The following is an 11557-nucleotide window of genomic DNA, read 5'->3' as shown; positions in this document are numbered from 1 at the left end:
TCTTCAAGATCTGCTCTCAAGGAGATGTCGGTTCCAGGTAGTCTGCTTTGACCAGAATCAAGAGCTTTGTATCCCACCAAATTCAGGTCAGACGAACTGGCCTAAGTATGCGCTGGCGCGATCGGTCATCTTCAGACACCTGTCACGCAGCTTGGCTTTGGACGAGAGAGTCACGTTTAAACGGTTTACTTCATTTACGGATGATGAGTTTGTGCAGTACCTCGATGAAAGTGGCACATACTTCGTCATGTGTCACGATGGCGCCATGGTAGACGCCTCAGGGTCAAATTTGGCACTGCGTTCAGATAGCGGCCAAGATCTCAAGTCATACGAAGAAGATCAGGTGTTGCCGCGTGAAACGAAAAACTCAGCTTCTTCTCCATCTACTGGACACCTTCGTAAAATAAACCTCAGAGCCATGATTCTTTGGTTCATGAGTAATCGGCACAGTGTTGCCCTGATCAATGAGTTGCAATGCACAGACAGTAAGGTGAGTGTTCATGCTCTACTGTCGCGTTATTTCTTGTTCTGACGGTGTCCTAGACGATGGCTGTGGTTTTAGAGTCCTCGCGACAACACAATCAGAATGGATTCGACCCATCTTGTTATGCCGCAGCTTCTCATGACATATCCTCCATCGAGAGTCCTGTATTGGAAAATTTGGGAGGGATTTTTGAGCCGTCGGAAAGAGACGTGGTCACCGTCCTCGTCCTCCGTACAGCGAGGCGGCATTGCGCAATATCTGATGACGAAGCCTCCGCCTTCTTCCTACATACTGCTGCTCTTCAGTACTTCCCGCTTGCAGCTCGGAGGCCGTCAAATACCTCGGAGAACACCGCTCAGACCCTTATTTGCTCCTTCACACAGATTGCAGCTTCCCTACTCTGTAACAAGGACCTATCTGAGCAGCTTGATGTCTTGAATCTCCCGGTCAATCTTGCAGATCTCCTCGATGGGTTCTTGCTTGCTGCTATAATCCGAGATGCCTGCCTTCGCAATATACTGCTAGCCAACAAATCTGTCAAGAAGAAATACGACAGCCTGCTTGATACATTCATTGAAGCCCCCAAGAATAGTCTTGATGGAATACTCCCCATGAGTATGACCACCGATGTTCAGGTTTCTCGAGACTCGGCCCGGCATCGCTACACAGTCCCTGATTACGATCAGACTGTTCTCCCCTTCAAGAATGCCATCTTCGACAAGCACCTTGCTCCCATTGGACTGGAGTTGGATGAAAAAATTTCAGACGAGGCAACACATGACAATGCCAGAGTCTTCCAAGAACTATCGCATTGGCACAATCATAGAAAGACCCTTGCATCGAAGACGGCGACGCAGAAGCTCGGTTATTTTGCCCGCCGTAGGAACGATTTGTATATGGCTGAAATGCATGCGTACGCAGCCAGCCTTACTAATGCAGCTGGGAAGGTCTTGGAGCCTGAAATTATCGTTGCGAATCAGAAAATACAGCCATCCAAACCACCGAAGGCTCTTGTAGTGTATGCACCCGGCCGTTCGAACCAGCTCGAGAAAGGACGATGTTCTAAAGGTGACAAAAAAACGAACAAACCAATAAAGAAGAGCGGGAAGACTATGGCTCTTGAGACGGCAGCCGCGATTAAGGCAGCAAAGACTCAATCTAAAGGAAACATCGACGCTGCCTACTGGAGAGCGAAATGTAAGGAGCTTGGTGGTCAATTCAATCTGCAACTTCGGTACCTCACAGCCCGGGATTACTCTACAAAGTTAGGTTATGACAGTTCGATCAAGCCAGAGGTTGAGCTATACACAATAGACTGCCTACTCCGGATCTGGATGCAATGTCATGGAGACACAGCTGTAGAATCTGGAGGAAGCTTTGCAGCTCTCATTTGGAACACACTCCTGGAGTTGCTGAAGACGAAATCAGGAATGACACCAGAGATCTCGGCTTCTCTAGAAGTGATCTTGAAGGTCTTGAAACTCCCTGCGCTCAGATACGAGGCGGAGGCTACTAGTCGGCCACTCGAATTCACTTGCATATTCAACGAGGCAGAGATCTCGAGAGCTTCTATGTCTATCTCGACAATACGTAACAAACTACCCATTCCAGGCGGTGCAAAGATATTTCAGTTGGAGCATTGTGGACCGTATCTTGAAAGGGAAATTGGCTCAGCTATAGACGAACGTGTTCCGTTTCGTCCCGATGCATGGCAACGCAAGGTTCTTGATGCGATTGATGAGAACCATTCTCTGTTCGTTGTTGCACCGACTAGTGCTGGGAAGACGTTCATCTCCTTCTATGCAATGAAGCAAGTTCTCACGAACGATGACGATGGCGTCATCGTCTACGTTGCACCGACCAAAGCTCTTGTCAACCAAATTGCCGCTGAAATCCAAGCACGTTTTTCCAAGTCCTTCAAACGGCCCGGGAAGTCAGTCTGGGCAATTCATACACGGGACTACCGAATCAACAACGCTACCGGATGTCAGATCTTGGTGACCGTGCCTCATATCCTCCAGATCATGCTGCTAGCTCCCTCCAATGCTGAGACGGAAAACTCTTGGAGCTACCGGATCAAGCGGATTATATTTGACGAAATCCATTGCATTGGTCAGGCAGAAGATGGTGTGGTCTGGGAACAATTGTTGTTGCAGTCACCTTGTCCTATCATAGCCCTCTCTGCAACTGTTGGAAATCCGGAAGAGTTCAGTGCCTGGCTTGGGTCAACTCAAGAAGCAAATGGGAACAAGCTTGTCACAGTTGAGCACCACCATCGATACTCGGACTTACGTAAATTCATCTACGTTCCTCCAAAGAGGTTTTGCTTTGCAGGTCTACCAGAAAGCTCTCCTATCCATACACCAGGCCTAGACGGAATGGAACCCTTCTGTTTCGTCCATCCTATCTCGAGCTTGAATATCAAGTCTCGAGGAATGCCAAAAGACCTCCATCTGGAGGCTCGGGACTGTCTTTGGCTCTGGCAAACGATGGAAAAGCACGCAACAAAGGAGTACGATGTACCCCCCAACCTCGGCCCAGGCGCACTTCCGGATGTAGTTAAAAGGGTCCACATCTTCGAATGGGAGAAGAATCTCAAGGCTAAGCTGCTAGAATGGATGAACCAAAAGGGCTCACCATTTGAGAAAGTTCAGCAGGATCTGAGCAAAAAGCTCGTTCAACCTACAACCCGCAACCTTTTCAGCACGAAACGCATCTTCGGTGATAAATTTGGAGCTAGGGATGTCAATCCAGAGAGCCTTGCTTCGATGATTTTGCCAGCGCTTGCCGATCTGCATGCTAAGAACGCTCTTCCAGCCATTGTTTTCAACTATGATCGTGGTCAGTGTGAAAAGCTGATGAAAGATGTGATCAAGGAACTGGAGATAAACGAGTTAGCTTGGAAAACCACGAGTACCTCGTGGAAAGAGAAACTTGCGGCATTCGAAATGTTCAAGAAAAATCAAGAAGCGATCAAGGCCAAATCCAAAGATGGAAAGAGCACAGGTAAAATGAAAGCTAGGCGTGGAAACAGCAAGAGAGAAAAAGACAATGAAGAGAGACTGTCGAAACTGGACCGTGAACGCGAAGCCGCCTCTGCAGAGCATACCAAGTGGGATGGTTTCGATCCTCATGCCCCAATCAACGGCTTTCACTTCGCCAACATGCATAAATTGCTGCAATCAGAGCTCGACGTGTACAAGCAACAACTTCGTGATCGAGGCATCGCAGAATGGCTCATCAGTGCTTTGAACCGAGGCATCGGTGTCCACCATGCAGGTATGAATCGGAAATATCGTCAGGTGGTGGAGATACTTTTCCGTAGAGGCTACCTACAAGTTGTAATTGCCACTGGCACTCTTGCGCTGGGCATCAATATGCCCTGTAAAACTGTAGTTTTCGCTGGAGACTCTGTCTTCCTTACCGCACTCAACTTCCGCCAGTGTGCTGGTCGAGCTGGTCGGAGAGGGTTTGACCTACTTGGGAATGTCCTGTTTCTTGGAATCCCTGTTGGAAGAGTATTCCGTCTCATGAGCTCAAGACTTCCAGATCTAAACGGACATTTCCCTATCACAACATCGCTGGTCTTGCGGCTAGCCACTTTGCTCCATGGCTCAAGCAACTCCGACTTTGCAACTCGTACGATCAACTCTATCCTTTCCCAGCCTCGGCTCTACCTTGGCTCCCCCGAATCCAAGATGGCTGTTCTACACCATCTTCGCTTCTCCATCGAGTATCTTCGACGCCAGTCCTTGCTGGATCTTCATGGTTCGCCAATCAATTTTGCTGGGTGTATCACTCACTTATACTACACCGAAAACTCGGCCTGGGCCTTTCACGTCCTCCTCAGTTCGGGCTACTTCCACGATCTCTCTCGGGACATCGATTCGAATCCCCAACACGTTTGCTCAACACTTATGCTTGTGTTATCACATATCTTTGGTCGGCAGCAATGCAAACGCGTAGATGGGGAGTTTGTCGAGGAGGTCGTGAAGCGATCGCCTTCGATCGTCTTCTTACCGCCATTGCCGAAGAAAGCGGAGAAGACGCTTCGAGCTCATAACATCGAAACCTTAGCAATCTTCCGCACTTATGTCAAAACTTACGCGGACCAGCATCTAAAAGATCCGGATGACGCGTTGCCACTGAGTAGAATACGGATTGGTCGGTCGGACGAGCAGTTCAACATAACCCCAAATGCGCATCAGCACACAGTTCTTCGTTCCCCCTTCGTCTCACTCTCGGGCCATGGTGACGAATTTGATAGTATCTCCGATCTCTGTGGTACAGTACGTTCGGGTGTCTTTCTGGAAGAGGCTGTTGTGCCATACTTGCCCATTCATCCAGAAACTACAGTACCACTCAATGCGTACTTATATGATTTCTACAAGCATGGCGATCTGAATGCCTTAGAGAAGGCAAACAAGATCCGCAGGTCCGATGTCTGGTTCCACCTGAACGGTACGTCTCTTCCGAAACATCGATGACCGTTGCTGACGTCTGACTAGACTTCTCACTCGTCCTCGCAACGATCATAACAGCTTTGACCAACTTCATGAAACCCTCCTCACCATTCGAAGCAGACGCAACTGATCTGAAAGGCAGTGGCGACGTGTACGAGGAATCAAAGGACGATAGTTTGACAGTCGGAAGCGACGATAATGCAGGACAAGAAGGCAAAGATTCAGCCTCAACCACCGTCTGGGCTCCAATCGGTGTTTGGGACGATGAGGATGATGAGCTGGAAGATTGGGACGATGTAAACATGCGCCTACCACAGGTATTAAAAGCGTTTTCATGTCTGAAGGGGGAGTTTGATGGTAAATTCAAGCAGATGTGGGCTTAGGCGCTGAAGCTGCCAATGTAGACTTGTTATGCAAAGAAGACACTACTGCATCCATGAACTACATGCTATTCCTGATCCCGGAAGCTTGCTTGGGCCTAAGTTAAGATGGAAGGAAACCACACACGCAGTCTCTGGTAATGTAAAACATCATTGAGGTGTGAGGTAACAAAGTCCCAACCAATGTGAGTCGCGGTTCGGACCATACTCAGGTGTCGTGGCACGGAGCTATCCCTTTTCCAAAACTAAATCCTTCCGGGAGATCGCGATCGCCACTCGAGTCAACCGCCTTGGAAACTACTTCAGATCGACGCCGTGCCACACCTCCTACCAGCACTTTCTCGCATCTGCTGCTGCACTATCTTATTGTTCGCTTATAGCTTAGCTCAGTCGATATCAGGACTCTAAGATTTATACTTTAATAGACGAACCTTCATCTTATTTGCGGGCCAATCAGGAGCAACCTCGCTTCCGCTATGCCTGCCTCTCCTCGCCTCACCAACACTCACCAATGCCCTCCGTTGATGATCAGATTCCAATCTTGAGAAACGCAAACCTTCGAAGATATAATACATAATAGGCCCGAAAACACGTTGGACTACCGCGTCTCAGTCGCGTCTTTTCGTGTAGCACCCCAGCCTCCTCACTCCTCTGTAGAGTATATGCTATCAACCTCACGCTGTTATCCCATAAGTCTTCTGATCCTTATTCCTGGTAACGACAATGGATCTTTTTGTCTTTTATCCACAATATCAAGTGCTTGTGTGCAAGCCGTGTGCCTAGTATATGATGCTACGTGGATTCGACCCCGATCCATCCTAATCGAGTAATTAGGCACCCTGATCCAAAAACGGGCGCATGCAACGCGGATCAGACACTGATTCTCACCCATTATGGTCTAGCACAAATCAGCCCCTTAACTTCTGCATTTTAGTCCTAGTGTAAGCCCCCAAACGATCATACTTCTGATAATGAAATACAACTAGTTAGTTACAGCAAAGCCATCTTTGTATTCTTGCTTTTCCTTGATAGGTATAACTGCTCAAAGCACAGAGATGGCAACAAATTGGATCCTGTCAACACCAGCCTCTATCACTAACCACCTTGTACGTCGTGCCAATCGCCTAGATCAAAGCCATTAGTCACTAAACTCACATTTCATATCCTACAACCACATAACCCAATTACTCTAGATTACATCACATTCGTCTTAGGCGAGAAAGTAATCATCTGCACCCGCTGCTGCACCGCAGTACCTGTCACGCGCTTAAATGCCAATCTTCAAACTTCCCACCATGTTCCATGCAAGCTACGGCATGTGATGATAGCACGATTTGACGGTATGCCTGCTGCGCAATCTTTTCAAGATCCAGTGCCTCGCTAGATTGGATCCCCGCCATTCTCGTATGTTCACTGGGTAGTCACCCAAGATAGCAGTTCTAGTGAGCAAGCGATCCATGAGCAACCGTACTCTACAAGCGAAGAAGAACAGCTAGTGCGGATGGAGGATGATGATGCAGAAGAAGAAGAAGAAGAACAGCGCTTTAATGGCGAGAGTGACGTGGTAGCTTCAGACGCGGAGCTCGAGCATGACGAGAATACTGAGAGGCTTCGAGGCTGTGAATGACCATTGTGGTTCGCTCACAAGAGCCTATCCATGTTATCGTCTCAGCTGCAGCATTGCCCTCCGCGAGAACATTAGAGGATCGTATACTAGGCCTTTGGAATGGTTTCGAATTTGTGAGCCCAGCACAGACAGAGAGGCTTATTTGGAAAATCCTCGAGGCCAGCAGAATTGTGTTTCAGCGATGCGAAATAATGCTTAAACAGACACCACGCGTTGTGCATTGCTAGCTTCGGAGCTGGACGCCTTTTTTCCTCCTTTATCTATTTAAGCTACTTTAACGCGAATAAACCCGGCGAAGATACTACGCTATCTACGAGCGGTTTCTATGCTATATATTCTAGAAACTAGTACTATTACGTAATATAAAGGAGTCTATAAGCGAAATCTCTAGGCTGTAGCTAACTGCGGCTTAGATAGCTATAATAACCTATATCTAGGACTATCTCTTGACTGTTAGCTAGTAGGCAGACTATAGTGTACTACTTAAGTATTACTAGATAGTGTCCATGAGAATCTGTTCCAACTTCTTGTCATGTTCTAGACGGACCTGTCGCACGATGGAAACATGAGCCGTAGCGCTAATATGCATCTCTCTGGTGTTCTAGGAATCTACCCTGCTGAACTATGCTTCCGTAAGCCCTATGATCATACGCTATTCATATCAGCACTCCTATGGGTGGAGCGTCGAATCATACTCGAGTACGCACTACCGCTTCCACCTTAACCAGATTTGCTAGGCAAGTAATGAAAAGGACTCGCTTTTGACATGACACAGTATGAGAGATATAACTGAAAATCACTACTTGTCTAGCTAACTTGCACTTGTTAACTATTGCATTAACTTGTACGTCAAGCAAAGCCCTACAGGCGTGAATACATAACACCGTTCCTGTACACTCTTGCAAAGAAAACATAGACTGCCCATAGCACCTCGTGATGAGTCACGTAAGCCATTGCATGTTTTTGCAAGGGCATCAAATGAGCTACTTCTCGAACAACAGTCTACGAGCCCGCTGATTGGACAGAAGCGAACACACGAAGAAGTCGAAACTGAGCTGCAACACCGGCTGCTCCTCGAGAGCACGATACGCAAGAAAACAAAGCATGCAGGTAGAGCTATACGGACGACGAAAACACGTTTGCTATAAGAATAAGTTGACAGCGCCTATTCAAAGGAAGTGAAGTGTGGATTTAAACTTTAGATCTGCCGATCCACCAGGAAATTACATGTATGCTCTCGACTTGCCTCGACGCAAGTTCCGATTGCTAACTCTAAGTAGCCAGTATCGACCGTAGTCGATGCAATGCGCTTGATTATGTTGTCTCTAAATTACACCGCTTACTCGAAGTCTATCGAGACTTCGACTACTCCTATCCTGACAACTTATCATACTGTTTCCAATGTGGAGCTTTTCTCTTTAGCACATTAATAAAATATATAGAGAAATAGGGCTATCTCCCGCCCTGGCTAGAAGATCCTTTCCTAGAAATTAGCCTTAGTAGAATCTATAGCAGGAACGGAATAGTAGAGAATACAAAATGGTAGCATAAAAGCCGCCGTTACGGCTACTTTGAAGACAAGGAATATGGCTTCAAGACTCACTTATGCGGCCTAAATTCCACCGCTCATCGCAGCAAACTGCAACTATGGGCTGTAGCGTGACGTTGCGTCAGACGTTGAATAGGAGGTGCAATTTCACAAAAGTGGCGGTAAGTCATGCGAGACGAGGCCTTACTAAGAGTTGGAAGCCCCGTGTCCTATCAAAAATCGTGGAAATGTAAAAGCCTATTCACCTGCGCCTGACTTTGAGCAATACGCCCAAGAAGCCTGGAATGCCTGACACTTCGCTCTTAGTTATACCAGCAAGTTTCTACTGAATATGGTTGAGTATTTCAATAGGTACTAATGCGGAAGCAACACTGCCTTGTTCTACTCTAGCTGAGCCGCGAGTTCTCTAATCATCGCTCGACATCGCTCGCACGATTTCCAACCATCGCCCTCTGACAGATGGTGGGAGCGGCGAGGACAAAGCACGCTTGATATCTCTGGCATGGATTCTTGCATGGGTTTCTCTTCTTCCTCTACAGCCACATCCTCTGCCCGCTTCTGTTCCTGCTCCACTAGTGCACCCTTGTTAGTATCATTTTTCTTCTTGCCACCACCCCATATCGAACTAAATTCCCAATCGCCCCCATTATCCTTCTCTTCGACGAGCTCCAGTTCAGCGGTCGTCCCAGGAATGATTACAACCTCAGGCTCTGAAATGGGCTCTTCTGTTGGAGGTTCTGAAATCATTGCAGCGACGCCTTTCTTCTGCTCACTCTTCTTGATTGGAGCAGCGGTTGCACCCCAGTCACCCCAGTTGTCTTTCGCTTTCTGCTTTGTGGGTTGGGAAGGTTCGGGCTCGATGAAGGGCTCTGGAGGTGGCGGCGGCGGTTCTTCGACCCTGAGCTCCTCTTTTACGCCCTTCTTTTTCTTCTTTTTCTTCTCAGTCATTGTCGCAGCACCACAGCTAGCCCAAGGATCGTCTTTCTGCATTTTGCTGAGTCCCACAAACGGATCGACCGCCAGCTCCTCCACACGTTCCGGTTCTGCTTCGGGGGGAGGAGGGGTTGATTCGCACGTAGCTTCTGGTTCTGGTTCTGATGATTGGGGTTCCTTGTCTTTAGGCTCATCTTGGGCTTTCTTATTCTTCGATCTCCTGCCCGTGGTCGCCGCGAATCCCCACGGATCCTCTTCCTTGACAGGTTCCGGTTCGGGAACCGGTTCTGGCACTGAATCGATTACTGGCTCAGGCTCTGGCAGAGGCTCCTCGACCGCGCCTCTCTTCTTTTTCTTTTTGTTCTTGCCAGTACTGCTAGACGAGAACGACCATGGGTCGTATTCCTCTTTCTCTTCTGGTTCAGGAGCTAGTGCAGGCTCTAGTTCCCAGTCAGACACAGAAGACATCCTAAGACTCTCTATGCGCGAGCCTGTCGGATGTCTGCCGTGGCAGCGAGAGAAACAATGTGCTTTTCCAGCTGTATCCTCGACTCCGTCAAACACTGCATCAGCCCTCTCTTCATTCACGCAGTGGCCTTCCCACTTTTGCGGTACATGAGTAAGCTTCTCAGTAAATGTCTCCAGAAGATGACATGTCATGAATCTGTGCAGCTTACCATCACCCACACTGTCAATATAGGCTTTGCATGTAAAGTACCTATAATCGAGGCTGAATTGCAAGTTGGCTCGAGCCTGCAGGTACTCATGGAACCAGGAAAAAGCCATCTTTGGAAACCACGTGCACTTCCTCGCGATGTCCAGAACTTCGTCGAGTGCCATGGAATAACCATGTGTTCTGATCTGCTCTTTTGCGAGGCCTTCAAGGTCCGGTAATTCGTACATGGTAGCAAGAGCAAATGCCAAGAGGGCTTGTTTGAACTTGATAGGCGCCATTGACGCTGCGTCGTCGCTTCTTGCTTCGAGTGGTTGATACGTGCCGGTATAAAGGTAGTGGACAAGCGTATGTCCCGTAGCTGCGCTCACTCCCGGGAGGTCAACTGTCCCTCCGGCATCGGTGGTTGACCACTTCGGCGAACGTAGAAGGTGTTTTGGTACGCAATAGGTGGCAAGCCCTGGGCCGCAATCGATGACAACGGGAGCACAAGCGTAAGGGCTACCAATTATTAGAGAAAACATTCAGATCCCAGGGAGCGTCAGGTCTCAACTTACGATATCATAGTCTCGTCTAGTTCCGGCTCTCTTGTTGTGTCTTTTGCTACTTCACTGTCCACGCTCGTGCTGGGTGTGGCCGAAGGATTGTCTACCACAACAACCTCAACCTCCTCTCCTGCATGGACATTGTTCTCGGCGGGCTGATCGAGGAACATGGATGCCTCGCTTTCACATGATACAGCAATCGCACACATACAAAGAAAGCTAGATCGCTTCTTCTTTGCCATTGTGTTGGAGTAGTAGATGATACAATACTATGCGAGACAAAATGACGAGGTGGAGACTTCTCGATGCCGTCGAGTATGTGCTCAATAGTCATTTTAGTGGTACCATCATCTTCAGGCAGCAATGCTGAACACATGCTCTGCACGACGCTAACCCCAGCAGCAGTAGCCACTTAGCGCCCGCCACGAAGCTCGTACAACATCGAAACCCTACACTCGGCGCCACATTATGTAACAAGTCACAGGCAGCTCCAATGAAAGTGCAGAATTCTATGGTCATGCAAGGAATGACAAACCACAAGACAAGATCAGGAGGGTCAATTTCTTGTGATGACTTTGGAATAGGAATGCAATTTCTTGGTACATAGGTGAGCGGATCGACAAGGCTAAATCAGGTGGTCGAAGCGCAATGCATACAGTCAGGGGACAGGCACGCAAGTATCCAGAGTACCAGTAGTGATAGCGTGCGTGGGTTACGGAAACATGGAACGTCGGGACATGGGGCAGTGACAGATCGCGGTCGCTCAGATCGTGGAGCGGATACCGATACATCTCGTAGTGTACCGTGGAACCAAGCAGAATTGCAAGGATTCAGGCTCTGCGCGGTACGAGAGGGACAAGCGTCCGAGATACGCTGAAACCTTATATAGCAGACGGGCCGACC

General features: G+C 48.4%; 2 protein-coding genes across 2 annotated transcripts; one reads left to right on the top strand and one right to left on the bottom strand.

Moving 5' to 3' along the window:
* Positions 1-265: 265 nt before the first annotated feature.
* J4E82_011437 (uncharacterized protein) lies at positions 266-5330 on the top strand (the record flags this gene model as incomplete). Its single annotated transcript, XM_051737643.1, has 3 exons — positions 266-490; positions 544-4945; positions 4993-5330. The coding sequence occupies 3 exons, from the start codon at positions 266-268 to the stop codon at positions 5328-5330; spliced, it is 4965 nt and encodes a 1654-aa protein (XP_051582600.1).
* Positions 5331-8884: 3554 nt separating this feature from the next.
* J4E82_011436 (uncharacterized protein) lies at positions 8885-10896 on the bottom strand (the record flags this gene model as incomplete). Its single annotated transcript, XM_051737642.1, has 2 exons — positions 8885-10610; positions 10667-10896. 2 exons carry the CDS (start codon positions 10894-10896, stop codon positions 8885-8887), a joined length of 1956 nt encoding a protein of 651 aa, XP_051582599.1.
* Between the last annotated feature and the right edge of the window lie 661 nt (positions 10897-11557).

This window comes from Alternaria postmessia, assembly GCF_024291825.1.
Source record: "Alternaria postmessia strain BMP 2775 chromosome Unknown scaffold_202, whole genome shotgun sequence".
Classification (NCBI taxonomy): Eukaryota; Fungi; Ascomycota; class Dothideomycetes; order Pleosporales; family Pleosporaceae; genus Alternaria; species Alternaria postmessia.
Note: the sequence above shows the minus strand (reverse complement) of the source record. Positions and strands in the feature narration are given on the sequence as shown.